Source organism: Enhydra lutris, unplaced genomic scaffold (genome assembly GCF_002288905.1).
Source record: "Enhydra lutris kenyoni isolate GAN:26980312 unplaced genomic scaffold, ASM228890v2 scaffoldscaffold3, whole genome shotgun sequence".
Lineage (NCBI taxonomy): Eukaryota > Metazoa > Chordata > Mammalia > Carnivora > Mustelidae > Enhydra > Enhydra lutris.
In genome coordinates, this window is record NW_019154087.1 from 25088760 (window position 1) to 25106297 (window position 17538).

The 17538-nt window shown below is 37.1% G+C and overlaps 1 protein-coding gene across 1 annotated transcript in view; it reads left to right on the forward strand.

Annotated features, from left to right (window-relative positions):
* Positions 1 to 16797, forward strand: part of LOC111154496 (pyrophosphatase (inorganic) 2) — an 88562-nt gene extending 71765 nt beyond the window's left edge. Inside the window, exons 11-12 of the mRNA XM_022514123.1 lie at positions 15503 to 15539; positions 16593 to 16797. Coding sequence (XP_022369831.1) covers positions 15503 to 15539; positions 16593 to 16621 — 66 coding nt within the window. The 3' untranslated portion in view covers positions 16622 to 16797. The remainder of the gene's footprint in view (positions 1 to 15502; positions 15540 to 16592) is intronic.
* Positions 16798 to 17538: the final 741 nt, after the last annotated feature.

Consider the following 17538-nt stretch of genomic DNA (forward strand, 5'->3'; position numbering starts at 1 on the left):
GTTTATGGTTTATATGCATTTATTCTCCTGGTACTGTCCTGTTCCCATGAGTGACCTACCATCCAGTGTCTAAAGTATGATTGGCTGCTGGTGCATGTGCATTTTGGCTCAAGAAAAATGAAAGAAAACTATTTCTCCTTTTTTTTTCCCATTTAGTTGGGCTGTCTTGCAGCTTTCCTTCTAGCTAAGATGATATCCTTCGATTTTTATATATCCTAGTGATAAGGCTGCCCGGAGGCAACTGAAGTTTTTAGGAAATTAATGCTTGATTTGGAGACCACTAAATAAGAAAATTCATATTCAGATAACCAGGTAATGTTGCTATATAAAGTGTGTTCAGGAGTCGTCATAGGCTAGAAATCCCATTTATAAATTAAGTTTTTAATCTTAAACTAATTATGAGATTGAAGCTAGTGAATTTAGATCTTTACTTCAGGAACAATAAAAGTGTTTTCGCACTATGGCTGCTTTGAATTTTTTCCCCCCACTAATTCACCAGCTGTTGAATTAGTACCTGCTAGGTTTGGTAAGATTCTAGGTACTAGGGATGCAGTATTAAAGAAAAGACAAGAAAAACCTCTGCCCTTATGTAGTTAATATTGTAGTTGGGGAAATGGATAATAAATAAATACGTGGAAAATATATACAGCTGACCCTGAACAATGCAGGGGGTGTGGGTTGCTGACTCCCCTGCATAGTCGAAAATCCATGTATAACTTTTGATTCCCCAAAAACTTAACTACTAACATCCTACTACTGACCAGAAGCCTTACTGATAACACAAATAGTTAACACATGCTTTGTATGTTATATGAATTATATATTATGTTATTACAATAAAATAATCTAGGGAAAAGAAACAGTTACTAAGAAAATCATATGGAAAATACATTTATGGTATTGTACTATATTTATTGAAAAAAATCCACTTACAAGTGGACTTGTTCAAACCCCTATTGTTCAAGGATGAACTGTAGTGTGTCTGAGTGCAATAAATGCTAGTATGAAAAATGAGCAGGGCAGAGGGGATGAAGTGCCAGGAGTGGGATTAAAGTTGTAGTTACTAAAAAGGGAGTCAGGGGCAGCCTCACTAGGAGAAGACTGACATGAGTCAAGATTTGTAGAAGGTAAGAGTATTAGCCAAGTAGCCATCTGGAGGAAAAGCATCCCAGGCCACAGTCCAAAAGGCCATGAGACAAGATGATGCCTGATATTTCAAGAAATACCCAAGGTACCACAGTGATGGGTAGAGTAGAAGGAGACTAGGGGAGACAGGAGGAGGTAAGATCAGAAATGTTTGGATCTGAATGTGGAAGCGGTAGCAAATTATTATGAAAGACCTTGTAAAATAGTCTGTAAAGACTGTCTTAAGAAATTTGTTTCTTATTCTGAATGAGATATGGAAGCACTAGCTAGTTTTAAGTGGAGGAATAATGTGAATTGACTTAGATTTTTCAAGATCACTTTGGCTGCATTGGTGAAGACAGATTATAGGAGGTAGGGAAGATCAGGGAAGCCATTATTAGTAATGCAGGGTACAGTATCAGTTTATTTTCCCCACATTTTCAGTTTTGTATATATATGTAGGTTATATTCTGAACTTAGTTCTCATCAATATTTATAATCACTTCTTTAAGGAGAAAAATAAAGGAAAACAAAAAACTTTTTATCTTTGTCTAAGTAGTCTCTCTCTCAAATTAAGACTTTTAGTTTGGGATTTATAAATAATAGGTATAATAGATTCTTGTCTTAAAATTAACTAGAAGATTAAAGTTTCTATCTTATATCCTGTTTTTTATTTGTCTCCTATCATATTAGTAGGAAAATAATCCTTTTGGAAAAAAGAATAATTGGAGGCTATGGATGTGATTTAGGTAGATCTGAGTAACAAGATTAGAGCAGAAACCCTAACATCCAGGCTTAATTACATGGTATGGTAACTTTATTGTGCTTCATAATGAAGAAAGTGCTAAACTGATTTTTCACTGAGAATACCACAGAAAATCCAAATTCAGAGAAATCAGTCTGCCTTCACTACTTCTAATGGAGCATATTGTATATGGGATTTCAGCATTAAAAATGTGTAAGTCTGGGACTCCTGGGTGGCTCAGTTGGTTGGACAACTGCCTTCGGCTCAGGTCATGATCCTGGAGTTCCGGGATCGAGTCCCGCATCGGGCTCCCAGCTCCACGGGGAGTCTGCTTCTCCCTCTGACCTTCTCCTTGCTCATGCTCTCTCTCACTGTCTCTCTCTCAAATAAATAAATAAAATCTTTAAAAAAAAAATGTGTAAGTCAGAGAATTGATCTATTAGCATCTAGTGATTCGAACCCAGCTTAGATAATACTTTCTTGGGAAATTTTTATTAACTTGTAATAATGAAATTCTTTGTAGTTGGAGTATTCTGACTTGGCATTTCATCTTTTCAGAACCACACTGAGATGTTTGAATCAAAACTATTCTGGTATATATTCCCAGATCTCCCTGTTTTGCTGTATACTGAGCATTGCATTGATGTCAAAGTACTATTAGTTTTTGTTTGTCCTTTGGTTGCTCAAAATAACTTAAGACATTGAAGTTATCTATGAGACTTGTTCACATTCTGACTACATCAATCCTGGGATTATGTGGAATCAAATTACAACCTCAGAGTTTATTAGGGGCTTATTAGAATGACTGAACACATTCTAACAAGTTTAATCAACAAGATCTATATTGATAGAATGCTCAGGATGAGTTGATTAGGTGAGATTTTGGGATAAATTAACTGCTTCGGCGAATGGATACTTTCAAATACAAAAAGAAAAGACATGGATTAATTAATAGAACTGTTGCAGGAAGCATATATTCTTGAATATGTATTGATCAAAGCACAATTAAGTCTAAGTAGCACTGAGATAAAAAAAAATCATTAAACAATTACCTGACGATATGTACAGGTCAAGTTGGAAGAATATTGTCATTATAACCAAGACAAAATAAAAGCCAACAACCTGATGAGTATTATTTGGAAGTATTTGAGAAAGAAAACAGAAAATAGCTACAGAAGTGATTTGTCATGCATAGGTCAGATCTTAAAAAGGATAGTAGATCTGAAGAAGATAAGGAGAATCGAAATGATCAAAAGAATTAGGAGAATTTGTTTATGAATATAGATGTTTGATTATTTATCATCATGAAAGGCAAGGCTGTGTCAAAAGCAAGACTTGTGCAGATCTCTACACACTGGGGACCCACAGAGGCAGAGAACACTGCTTTTACCCTGGGAGCCTGGGCCACAGCATATGTCTCTGGCAACAGGAGTTGACAGTCTGTAATAGTTCAGCCACAGGACCACCCAGTTTCATGTTTGGAGATACTGTGTCTTTCTTTTAACCTTTATGTAAGTTTATAGCCAAAAAAATATGAGACTTTGGCAGTTTTTGAGGATGGTGTGACTAGAAATTGGAGCTTTATTTCCAGGAGCAAGATTCAGAGCATTTATAGGGAACAAAGACTGTTTGTGTATATATGTGCACACATCACATGATTTGCCTTCCAGATCTAATATTAGCTGCTATTGATGACAATTTATTTGACTGCTGGGATTTAGGATACTACTTTTAGGATCCTTTACTGTATGTAAATATTTTTTGAAAATATGCTGAGTTGATTGAAACGAAGTTCACAAGCTAAATCTAATAGACATAAAATTAGAGAATGCATAGTTTTTATCTACTACATGTGGACATGTCCAAAAATTGAGTATTCATCCACAAAAAGAGTTGCAAAAAAAAAAAAAAATGCCAAAGTTGATGTCCTGTAGACAACATTCTCTTGTCTATATATAATGAAGTTACTAATCATTTATGAAAAAATTAAAAGAAAAAACCCAAACCATATGTTTGGAAACTAACAACACTTCTGGATATGTTATACCTGAAAAAAAAAATATGTAAGGAATCATTAAATACTTAAAATTGAATGACAGCTGATTCACTATGTGTCAAAACCTGCACAATACAGCAAAAACAGTTTTTGAAAGCAGTAAAATGATATAGCAGAAATAAAAATAGAGAGGCCAAATACTGAACTCAATAATTGCTCTGTTCTTTTTCTTATCTTTTTTTTTAATATTTTATTTATTTATTTGACAGACAGAGATCACAAGTAGGCAGAGAGGCAGGCAGAGAGAGAGAGGAGGAAGCAGGCTCCCTGCTGAGCAGAGAGCCTGATGCGGGGCTCGATCTCAGGCCCCTGGGATCATGACCTGAGCCGAAAGCAGAGGCCTTAACCCACTGAGCCACCCAGGTGCCCCTTTTCCTTAATCTTTTAACATAAGAAAGAAAATTACAAAGAGTAGAGCTATTTGTTTGTTTGTTTGTTTGTTTGTTTTTTAGTTTGGGGAAGGAGAGAATCTTAAGCAGGTTCCATGCCCAACATAGAGCCTGGCACACTGTTCAGTCTCATGACCCTGAGACGAATAAAATTGCTACATCTTTAGTCAGAATGATCAAGAGCTGAAATCAAGAGTTGAACGCTTAACCAGCTGAGCCACCCATGCACCCCTACAGCAAATGTTTAATGAAAGAAAACATAATAGGGGCACCTGGGTGGCTCAGTGGGTTAAGCTTCTGCCTTCGGCTCGGGTCATGATCTCAGGGTCCTGAGATAGAGCCCTACATCTGGCTCTCTGCTCGGCAGGGAGCCTGCTTCCTCCTCTCTCTCTGCCTGCTTGTAATCTCTCTCTCTTTGTTGAGTAAATAAATAAAATCTTTAAAAAAAAAAAAAAGAAAACATAATGGCAAGGATCAATTAAAAGCTGGGTTTCTTTTTTTAAGAATAATACTATAGACAAAACTATTATAGGAAGTAAGATGAAAGAGAAAGTACAAATAAAAATATCAAGAATTAAAGACATAAATATGGGCATAGGCATTATTTAAATAATCAAGGGAATACTATGATATGCTTTTGTCAATACCTTTCTAAACACAGATGAACTGACAATTTTTAATTGAACTTGACAAGATGATCCTAAAATTTATATGGAGTATAAAGGGCCCGGAATAACCTAGAAAGAATTGATAAATTTAAATGAAGTTTAAAAAAAAAAAAACCTGTAAACAGTTACAAGACAGGATAAACTGAGTCAAAACACAAGCCTTTGATTGGGGGAAGATATTTGCATGTAAATGGCAAGATTTAACAACTTACTCAGATCAACAGAAAAGGATAATCTAGTAGGGAAAAAATGGGCAAACAATATAAATGGACAGTTCATGAAAAAGGATACTTACAAATGGCCAGTAAACGTGAAAATTTGCTGTATCTCACCAATAATCAGTGAGCTCAAGCTCAGACACAATATAAATTCATAATTACCAGGTTTGCAAATGTGTGAAAGTCTGATTTTCCAGGTGTTTTTAAGCAAGTAGGGAAAGGAGACCTCTCATACTTGTTGATATGTTTGATGGGAGTGTAAATTGGTACAACTACTTTGAAGGGCAATTAAGTAATTATAAGTAAAGTTGAAGATACTTATAATCCACTACTCTGAAATTGCTCTTCTAAGTATACATTCTGCAGAGGCACTAATATGTGTTTACGTGATCAGACATGGCAAAACTGGAAACTGAATAAAAGTCTATGGTAAGAGCTGCGGGAATAAACTATAGTATATTTATATGGTGGAGTGTTACGCCACAGGGAAATGGGAACTATGTGACTCTACATGGATAAAACCTGAAAGTGCGGCGGTGTGGGGCAGAAAAAGCTTTTGCAGCAAGACATACTGCATTGTATGCAAAACACCCAAAGCAGTACCATATATATATATATATTTAAAGATTTTATTTATTTATTTGACAGATAGAGATCACAAGTAGGCAGAGAGGCAGGCAGAGAGAGAGGAGGAAGCAGGCTCCCTGCCGAGCAGAGAGCCCCATGTGGGGCTCGATCCAAGGACTCTGGGATCATGACCTGACCCGAAGGCAGGGGCTTTAAAACACTGAGCCACCCAGGCACCCCAGTACCATATATTTTTATGGGTACAAACTGATAGGGTGTTCACATTTTAGAAACATAAATAAGAACAGTGAACACCAGCATTAGAATGGTGGTTACAAGTTACTTCTGAGAAGGGAAATAAATACGATTTTTATTTTGGATGAGTAGGGAGAAAAAAAGAGACTTCAGTTGTAAAGTTTCTGAAATAAGGTTAACTCTTTTAAAAGTGTAGGGAGTTAGGTAGGTGTTACAATAGTCTCTGCATTTTCTGCATGTTTGAAGTATTAATAATTTTAAAAATTTGAATGCCTAGGAAAACAGTAGAGAAAATTGGTAAAAGCAAAAGCTAGTTCTTTTGAAATGATCAATAAAATTGCTACATCTCTAGCCAGAATGATCAGGAAAGGAAAGAAGACAGATCTTTCGCATCAGGAATCAAGTGACTTCACTGCTGGTTCTACAGCTATTAGGAGAACAATAGGAAAATATTGTGAAAAACTTTATACAAGTAAATTTGACAACTTGTATGAAATGGACAGATTCCTTGAGATATGTAAATTACCAGAGTTCACTGAAGAAGAAATAGGCATAAACAAATTAAATGTGTACTTAAAGTCTTTCCATAAACACATTTGGCTGAGCTGGCTCTCTCTACTTTTATTCAGCATTGTAGGTTCTAGCCGGTGCAATAAGAAGAAGGAAAGGAAAGGGCATTCATCTTACAAAGGGAGATACATAAAAGTCTATGTAGAATATTCAGTAAAATCTACCTGAAAGCTACCAGAATAAGTGATTTTAACATTTGTTGCAGGATACAGGATCAAAATACAAAAAAACAAGTTTATTTTTATAGGCTAGTAATAAGCAGTTGGAAACTAAAAATAAAAATGGTATTTGTAATGGCATCAAAAGTACGAAACACCTAGGGATAAATCTGGAAAAAATATGGGAAGAACCTTTAAACTATAAAGCATTGCCAGCAGAAATCAGAGAACTAAATTAACAGATATATTTGTAAATGTAAATATATTATGTTTATAGGTTGGAAGACTCAGATTATGATGTTCTTCTCAAATTGATCTATAGATTCAGTGTAATGCCAATCAAATTCTAACACACCGTTTTGTAGAAATTAGCAAACTCATGTATATAGAGACCTAGAATAAACTAAACGACTTTATAAAGAAGGAAGTTGGAATAGTAACTTCCTGATTTCAGGACATTTTATAAAACCACAGTAATCAAGATACTTTAGTAATGGTGTAAAACTAGACAAATCAATGAAACCAAATCCAGAAATAGATCTACATATATGTGGACAACTGATTTTCAAAGTGATAATCTTTTCAACAAGTACTTGAACAGTTGGTTATTATTCCATATGGTACCAAAGCTCACTTCATTCCAAACCTTGCACGTTATATATGATAATTTTCCAACATGTATCCTAGACCAAAGCTTAAAACATAAAACTATAATTGACCATGGGTTAGATGGGCAAAGTTTTTTAGATATGGCACTAAAAGCATAACTTAATTTTAAAAATGATCAATTGAATTTCATCAAAATTAAAAATTTCTGTAAAAATACTCTTTAGAGAATGAATAGCCACATTCAGTAAGAAGATATTTGAAAATCATATCCCTGACAAAGGGACTTATATTAGAATATATAAAGAACTCTCACAATTCGTTAATAAGAAAATAAAACATCCCCTCACCCCCAAAGGAAATGTGCAAAATACTTCGGTGGTCACTTTGCCACAGCAGACGTACTGAAGACATGTGAGATGATGCTCAATTTGACTAGTCTTTGAGGAAATATAAATTAAAAACCACAGTGACATGCTTATGCACACTTTTTAGAATAGCTAAAATTGCAAAAGATTGGCCATTGTTGGTAAGAATGTGGAGGAACTGGTTGTTCCATAGCCTGCTGGTTGGAATGAAAAATGATAAAACCACTGTGGAAAAAAACAACTTGGCATTGTCTTGAAAAGTTAAGCATATACTACCATATGATCTAGCCATTCCACTTTTAGATACTTATCCAAAAGAAATGGAAGTATATATCCATACAAAGACTTGTACACCAATGTTTATCTCAGCTTTCTTTGTAATAGGCAAAGTGAAAACAACCCAAATGTCCACCAACAGATGAATGGATAGATAAATTGCGGTATATTCAGATTGTGAGTTCAGTGTGGGTATACTGCTCAGCAATAAAAAGAAATGACTGTTTGACACATGATATAACATGGCTGCATTTAAAAATATATTGAGTGAGAAAAGGCAGACATACATATCATACCATTTATATAAAATTTCAGGAAAGGCAAATGCTCACGTATAGTGACACAAAGCATCATTGGTTGGAAAGTTTAGGAGAGAGCCAGGAAGGAAAGGTTTCATAATTTCTTCTATAGAGACAGGAGAAAATTGGGGATAGTGGTGAATATGTTTATTATCTTGATTGCGATAATGACATTACAAGTGTGTATATTTGTCAAAACTTAGCGATACTATAAATACAGTGTGCACCATTTATTTTATGTCAGTGTTAGTCCAGTGAGTTTCTTTATATAAAAAAAAAATTTTCCAAAGTCAGACTGTCTAGGTCCAAATATCAGGTCTTTCATTCATAGCTTAAGGCAAATTATTTAACTTATTTATGCCTGGTTTCTTTCTTTATAAAATGGAGCTAAGAATATTATCTTCCTTGTAAGAGTTATTGTAGAGCACTGAATGATATAATCCAGGTAAAATGTGAAACAGCTAGAAAGTATTCAATACACCTTGGGTTTTATCATCACTATTGACATTAATGTTGTTGAATTAAATTGACCACAGAGGGGAAAATATCCCTTCTATTCCAGCTTCTTGAATACTTCTGGTGATGAGAATATCACTCCTTCATGAGGTAGCCCATCCCATTGTTGGAGTTTGGAAAAGTCATTGTGACTAATTTAGATTATTCAGTGAGAATCCATCCTATATTCAGAGTCTTAAATAGGAAGAAAGGGAAGAGGAAAGAGAAGAAGTTAGTTTCCACAACATAACAACTTATTCTAATACGTAACCACTTTTCCCATCTGGGAATTTTTTTCCCCAGAATTTTCCCACATGCTTCTATTTAAGCACTTTCCTTGTATTCTGCTCTCTGAGGAAATGGAAAACCTCTAGGCATCATGCGAAGTTAGGGAAAGTTTGAATTAGGTAATTTGTGGGGTTTTTTTAGTATTTGGTGACTGTAGTCATTTTCCTGGAGGGGAAGAAAAAAAGAATTGACCTTTGTGAGGTTGCGCACACAAACTCAGTGCATGCAGGACTGAGGAAGAACCACACTCATTGCTAAAGAAATTCCCAGACTTTCCTAAGGCTTTACACAGCCTGGTAGCCACAGGGATTAAAATTCCTAGAATTTAGGATCCAGGGCAAAGAGAATAATTAAGCACACTCCTGCTCAGTTTAAGGACCCAGTCTCATGATACTGTGAACCTTTAGTTCACAGGAATGCTGGAAAGCACTAGAAACTTCTGAAACTGTGAGGAGAGCATAACTCCTAGGGAAGTCTCAGCAGCGGCAGTCTGACTTTATGCCTTCCCTTGGCAGCCTCAGGCAAACCTGGAGCACCCAGCGCTCAGAGACAGCCATGATGACAGTTCACAGGTTCATGAGCAGTGCGTTGAAGGAGAAGAATAAGGGGGACATTTCTACTTTAATTAAAAATGTACTGACTATATTTGGTAGACTTTATTTCTTTAGTGAAGCAGTGATATCCACAGTGTTGTATGAAATTTGGGACAGTGATTTTGTTTGATGTCAGGACTCCTCAGCTGAATCTTAAGAGAACAGTGCACTAGAACCAGATCCTGATTTATCAAGAAAGGACATTTTAAAAAATTTTAATAATGAATTACCATAAAGATGTTCCTTTTTCTTTTTTTAAGATTTTATTTATTTATTTGACAGACAGAGATCACAATTAGTCAGAGAGGCAAGCAGAGAGAGAGGGAGGGAAGCAGGCTCTCTGCTGAGCAGAGAGCCCGATGTGGGGCTTGATCCTAGGACCCTGGGACCATGACCTGAGCCAAAGGCAGAGGCTTTAACCCACTGAGCCACCCAGGTGCCTAAGATGTTCCTTTTTGACTTGAGAGCTCATTCTGCATCACTCTCAAAGGGGAATAAAACAAATGAAAATAAGGTCAATCATTTTGTTTGATTCTAGCCAATTATATACATTATTGAAAAGGAAGTAGATTAAACTTACATAACCTAAAATACTCTACATTTTTGTCTGTGGATAACTCAGAACTGGTCATATTTTGTTGGGTTTCTAAAGCAAAAATCAGAAAAGAAATGTAAAAGTAAAACTAATGTGCAGCAAATGCCTTATGAACTTTATGAATTGGGACAGAGGCTAGAGTAAGCTTTCTTTGGTGGGTAAAAGAAAGGAATACTTTGGTAATGCAAACTCTAGATTAATTGGAAAGAAAGATACGAATATTCATGAGAAGTATTTTTGGAGTGGGAAAAGGAGAGAAGATAGCGTTTTTAGAATAAGAGTATAAAATAGTACTGTTTTGCAGAGAATTTATATTAGTTGATTTGAGGGTGCCCAGTTTTTCCCAGTAAGTAACTGAAAATGGTTTCTTTGTTTCTTGCCATGAAAACTCTGTGGTGGTGACTCCTGACAGAGTTGGGATTGGGTCACTTCTAGGTGCTGCTCTTAGTTCTTCCACTTTTTATAAGCAGGTATGGTTTGCTGTTACTTCAGGAATCAGGAAGCCATTGACTGTAGGTGAAGAACTGAAGAGCAGATGTGTCTCATGAACCCTTTGTTGTTTTCAGATTTAAATGTTGGTTTCTCTTTTGGCATTTTCTTTGGCATTCTTTTGGCATTCTCATTTGGCATAATATGGAGAAATGTTAAAAAAAAAAAAAAAAAAAAGACCTCCAAACCATGAGTTCTTATCTCTGCAGGTTTGACTTATTGGTGATTTTTTTTTCTTTTTTATAAGGCTTTTTACATACTGGATATATTCTAACCAAGAAATATATTTTAAGATTGGAGAAATAAGGGGGTATCTGGCTGGCTCAGTTGGTAGAGCACATGACTGTTTTTTTTTGTTTTTGTTTTTTTTGGTAAAGATTTTATTCATCTATTTGACAGTGAGAGAGGGAATACAAGCAGGGGGAGTGGGAGAGGGAGGAGCAGGCTCCCCACTGAGCAGGGAGCCCGATGCAGGGCTGGATTCCAGGATCCTGGGATCATGACCTGAGCTAAAGGCAGATGCTTCAGGACTGAGTCACCCAGGTGCCCTGAGCACATGACTCTTGATCTTGGGGTTGAGAGTTTGAGCCCCACGTTGGGTGTGGAAATTACTTAAAAATAATCTTAGAAGAAAAAAATGAAGAAATAACATTCTGTAAAAAAAAAAAAATTAAGATTTTATTTATTTAAGAGGGAGAGTCAGAGGGGGAGATAGCATGAGCAGGGGGTGGGGAGGGGCAGAGGGAGAGGGAGAAGCAGCTCCCCACTGAGCAGAGAGCCCAATGCAGGGCTCCATCCCAGGATGCTGGGATCATGACCTGAGCCAAAGGCAGATGCTTAACCGACTGAACCACCCAGGTGCCCCTGAGAATTATTTTTTAAATGAAATGTTATGATAAATGTTTCAGCTAGAGTAGTTTTTCGTTTCTGTCCTTTAATACTTTTTAGGTTAATGAGAAGTTGCTCAGTTACCTTATTTTATACAGGCATACCTTATTTTATTGCTGTTACCTTTATTGTGCCTCACAGATGCTGCATTGTATACATACTGAGGTTTGTGGTAACTGTGTTAAGCAAGTCTGTTGGCTCTATGCCACTTTTCTAAAAGCATTTGCTCACTTTGTGTCTCTGTCATGTTTTGGTAATTCTCAAAATTTTTCAGACTTTTTTATTACCATATTTGTTATGGTGATCTGTGATCAGGGAGCTTTGATGTTACTGTTGTAATTGTTTTGGGCTGCCACAAACCACACTCATAAAAGACAGTGAACGTAGTGGACAAACGTTATGTGTTCTGACTTTTCCACTGTCTGGCTGTTCCCCATCTGGCTCAGAGAGGCTTTCCTATTGCCTGAGACACAAAATATTGATTAAGCCAGTTAATAACCCTACAGTGGCCTCTGAGTGTTCAGGTAAGAAAGAGTCCCATGTCTTTCAGTTTAAATCAAAAGCTAAAAACAACTAAGAGCCTTCATGGAGAAGGCACATGTTGAAAGCTGGGACAGGACCAAATACTAGGCCACTTCATAAAATTAGCCAGACTGTGAATGCAAAGAAAAGTTCTTGACTACTGCAGTGACCACCCAAGTGATAAGAAAACAAAACAGCCTTATTGCTGCTATGGAGAAAGTTTGAGTGGTCTGGACAGATCAAACCAGCCACAACATTCCCTTAAGCCAAAGCCTAATCCAGAGCAAAGCCCTAACTTTTCTCAGTTCTGTGAAGGTGGAGAGAGGTGAGGAAGCTGCAGAAGAGGAGCTGGAAGCCAGCAGAGGCTGGTTCGTGTGGTTCTAGGAAAGAAGCCGTCTCCGTAACACAGAAGTTCAAGGTGAAGCAGCAGGTGCTAATGGAGGAGGAGCCACAACAAGTCAGCGGAAGGTCTAGCTAAGATAATGAATGAGCGGCAACACCAAACAGTGGGTTCTCAGGGTATATGAAACAATCTTCTGTTGGAAGAAGATGCTATCTACAACTTGCAAAGCTAGAGAGGAGAAGTCAGTGCTTGGCTTCCAAAGCGTCAGAGGATAAGCCAGCCTGTCAGGGGCTCATGTAGCTGGTGACTTCATTGCCGTGCAGCAAATCCTTGGGCTCAAGAATTCTTCTACCTTTACTCTGTCTGTGCTCTGTAAATGGAACAGCAAAGCCTGTATGACAGCACATCTGCTTACAACATGGTTTACGGGATATTTTAAGCCTACTGTTGAGAGCTACTGCTTAGAAAAAAGGACTCACTGAAAGCTCAGGTGATGGTTAGCATTTTTTAGCAATAATTTTTATATTAAGGTATGTACATTGTTATTTTAGATGCAATGCTTTGGACACTTAACAGACTAGAGTGTATAGGTAACCTTTACTAGGAAATCAAAAATTCATTTGACTCACTTTATTGCAATATTTGCATTATGGCAGTGGCAGAACCAAAGTCACAGTCTCTCTGATGTATGCCTATATACTACATGTTTCTTTCCTCTGAAATGGTTGGCAGCTCCAGCAAGAAGCAGCTGCTCATTTTAAACAGGAACTCTAACCAGCGAACTTTCCAACAAACATTGTTATAGATGTTTTGCACAATTGAAAGAGCATACCAATTTCAAAGAATAAGTAAGTTACTCTGTCTTGTTCTCTGTGTGCTTAAACAGCCACCAGATCCCAGAGGCCTACTCTCAATGAGTATAATTTTTATACTCTGATGTTACTTTCACACCCAGGTTTGCATAAGTTCCATCTTCCTCCAAACCAACCATAGTTAAGCATTTTCTCTGTGCTAGGAAGCTGAATAGAATTTTTTCTTGTTGTTTTGAAGTACTTGGAAATCTCAAAGATGTTTTACATAGAATTCATACAGAGGTCTTCTTTATTTACATTGTTACATCTTTTTTCTGTGACAGAACATAAGTGTATTTGATTAGCCTTTTTTTAAAGAACAGAAAGAAAAATAACTTTAAACTGTTTATGATTCAGAGGAATATATTAAGGTTCTCCAAAGAAACAGGATGTATAGATTATATATAAACAGTGATCATGGAGGCTTAGTGAGTCCAGAATCTGCGAAGTAGGTCAGGAGCTGGAGATAGAGGGAAGCCAGGGCTGCAGATGAAGTCCAAAGGCAGTTTGCTGGAAAATCTCCTCTTGCTTGGAGAGGCTGGTCTTTTTGTTTGTGCCTTCACCTGGTTGGTTGAGGCCCACCCACATTATGGAGGGCAGTCTGCTTTTCTTGAGAGTAAAGCCTATTTAAATGTTAATCTCAACTACGAACACCCTCCAAGTTGACACATTAACTATCACAGGGACTATTTTAATGTTGTTGAAATTTAAATTTTTCTTCCTGCTTACTTGTTTTTATTCAGTACTGTCCTTGGACCTAAGCAAGGAAGGCCCTACTTTGCTTTGGCCTTCATCAGTTATATCCATCCTCACAAGGCAAGACCAAAGGACCAAAGCTGTGCCTTCATCAGGAGCCAAGCTCCCCATTCCATACCACCCTCTAGCTACTCAGAATCCTGGGATTCTTTGTCCAGATAGCTGCAGGTGTGTTTCCAGGGTCTTCATGGGCATCTCCCCAAGTCCATGCTTATTCCTTTGTGAACGGTGTGCTGCTCACTGTTACTTCTTCAGGGGCCACTGGGAGGCTCTTCAGAGGTAGGGAGTACATAGATATATGGGCTGGAACTGGAGCCTGCGGATGGGACAGAAGTGGCGCAGGATGAGGGCCATGTGCCTTTTTTCCTTACTTGGCTGTATTCAGGCAGTCTCTGGGGTGTCTGGAATGTTAAACGAGGGCTTCCAAGTTATTACAAAAGTACATTTCTCAAGATAGGAAGATGGAGCTTACTCTAAACTCCACTCATCACTTTCTTAGCTTGGTTTATAACTCTTAAGTATTCACATGTATGGTATGCGGTCTTCCATTTGGTACCTTTGCCCCAGACCTCAAAGGTTGGAAGCAGATCTTTCCTGTTGTGGGCAAGCAAAATCAGAGAATTAGAAATTGATTAATCAGTTTCAATCTCATATGTGTCATAAAATCAGGGTAGTGGTTTCCTGAGGGGAGAAAACATTATGACTGGGGAAGGGCCTGGCCTGTTCCATTTCTCAACTTGGGTGGTGATTAATAGATGTTTATTCTTGGGCTTTGTGCATTCCTCTCCATGGATGAGGGATCTCTAAATTAAAAGTTAAAAAAAAAAAAAAACCTAAAAATGTATTGTTCTTAATTAGGAAAAAAAACCTGATATCTCAGAAAAACCTTTCTTTCAAACTTGTCTGTCACAGATTATACTACATTTGTTCTAAAAATCTTGGCCCAGTTATGGAAATAAACAGAAAAATTAATTTAAATGCTCTAGATGGCAGCTAAATAAATTGTGTGTGTGTGTGTGTGTGTGTGTGTGTGTGTAGGGTGTGTGTGTAGGGTGTGTGTGTAGGGTGTGTGTTGGATTTTTGTCTTCTAGTCCTCAGCCAGGGAGGCAACCGAAAGAAAACCTCCCTGTCCTCTTTGCATTCTCAGTATCCCGTGGGTTAATGAAAAAAATATTTTTAAACATGCTGTTTTTATTTGACTCAAAGTCTGTGGTTTGTTTATCCAAAAGAAGCAATGATAATTAAAGGCAAAGAGGAGTACTTACTTTTCTCAGGTTCTGGTTTGTTCTATAGTTTCATGAAAAAACAAAAAACAATTGTGGATGTGGTATCCACATCCAGATACTCATAATAAGGGACTCTTCTCTGCTTTTATCTTTCAGGTGTCATCATCACCAAATAAGGGAAGTAAAGAAGAAGGTATGGTTTTTGGTTCTTGAAGAGCCTAGATGTATAAATTTGTTTATAGTGGGGGAAACCAGAAAAAGTATAATAGGTTATTTTAAACATTATATAAACCATGTAAAATACTTTTTTAAATAGTCATTAAAATTTTCAGATGAAATCAATTTTTTTCTAATTTCAGAAAATGAGAAGGAGCAAATATATTACTTTTAGGCTAGAAAATAGTTTGATTGTATCAGTGACTTCTGTGGTGAAGTACTGAGAGGTTTCAGGTAGTTCTGATAAATTTAATGGACTCCATATATCTGCATTTGGGAGATTTTTCTTTATTATCTTACAATTTTAAAGAATCATTTTAAATATCCTAAAATCAAAATTTATAATAAGTTTGAAAATACTGTATTTTTTGTTACCATTATTTGAAGCTGTTGTGAAAAACAAGTAAAAATGTTGTGTAGTAAAAATTTCAGAATATAAGCATAGGCACAAATCATTCATCTTTGAAACTTTGCAAGATTTTTGGCGCTTTGTTTTAATATAAAACATTAGAAGAGCATTCAACTTGCAAAATTGGAGGAAAAATGAGAACTATTTACTGTGTCACATTCTGCGACGTGTAGAAAAGAGCAGATCTGTAGACATTCCATGGGAAAGCAAGTTATATTCCTTATATGGGAAACTAACAGACTGTTTCTTTGCAATACTATCCCATTTTGGATATTTGACAGGTTTCCTAGACCTTTCAATCTGTAGCTAGGACACTAACCTCTGTGTCATTAGTAGAGACTAAAATGATCCAGAAAGATGTAGGGAATAAAATGGGAAGGCTCTGGAATTTTTAGGCACAGTTTTATATAAGGCTTGAGCCAAATGAGAGAACTTAGGATGAGAGTTTAAAGGGGAGTAACTTGAAATAGGGAAATGTGTCGTACCAAGCTTATGATTGTTTTTCTCTGCCTAAATACTTCCTCAAGGTCTAAATTAAATTTGTCTTCCTTCCTCCCTCTTTCCCTCCCTCCCTCACTCTTTACCCTTTCCCCAACACCCTCTTCCCCATTTCAAACACAGAGCAAGTGTGGCACTTCCTTGGCAAGTGATTTGAACATTTGAAGTTCTGCCATCAAGACTCCAATCTCCAAGGCCTCCACAACTCCCTCTCCCCAAGTTCTAGCAACAGGCAGATCTATGAGAATTTATTGACTTCCTGTTGAAACTTTTTCCCCCAGCCTTATTCGAGATATACAATATGTAAATAAAGACCAATATTTTTAAATTGTTTGGATATTTATTGATATGAAAAGATTTAAATTTCATAGCAGAAATTTAGAAGCATTGAGTTTTGACCAGTTCTAATTTCTGTGGCTGAAGGAGCCCATCAGTTTTATTAGCTTTTATTTCTATAAGTTAATAAAGAAATTACAAATTTTATAAGTTAATTAGATTGTTGTAGATAACTACTCTCATTTTCATACCATATTATCTTCTCCAGGTTGCTGGTGGAAACTTTCTTAAGTCAAAATCTGCCCTCTTACTAGGCCTGTGTAAATGTGTTTACATTTATTAAGGCTCATTCCTAGAATTTATTATTTTAGAGGGCCTAAACTCTCTGATTCTCATGCAGTCCCCTTCATCTCAATTCTCATCTCTCTGGCGAAGATGCTGAAGTCTTCATAAGGAGCCCAGGTCTCTCACCTGAGGTCTGTCTCTTGGATGTCTCTTGGACGTCTGCAGCCCCTCTGGTCCAGAACTGCTCTCTCTTTCTTTCGTCATTCTTCAGCAGTGGAATTCACATTCTCCTAGACCCCCACTCAAACCCTTGAAATCATATCGAGCCTCCTCTTCCTGTCTTCATTCATGAAAATCATCTAAGTGTTTCTCTGCCTTCTCCATTCCCTTCCATCCCCACCATGCTGGTTTCCCCCCTGATTTCACTTGGGTGCTTGGACCAGCCTCCCAAGCCCCTCTCCATGCCTCCCAGATCCTGCCCTCCACCTCAGCCCCATTGCTCTTGCTC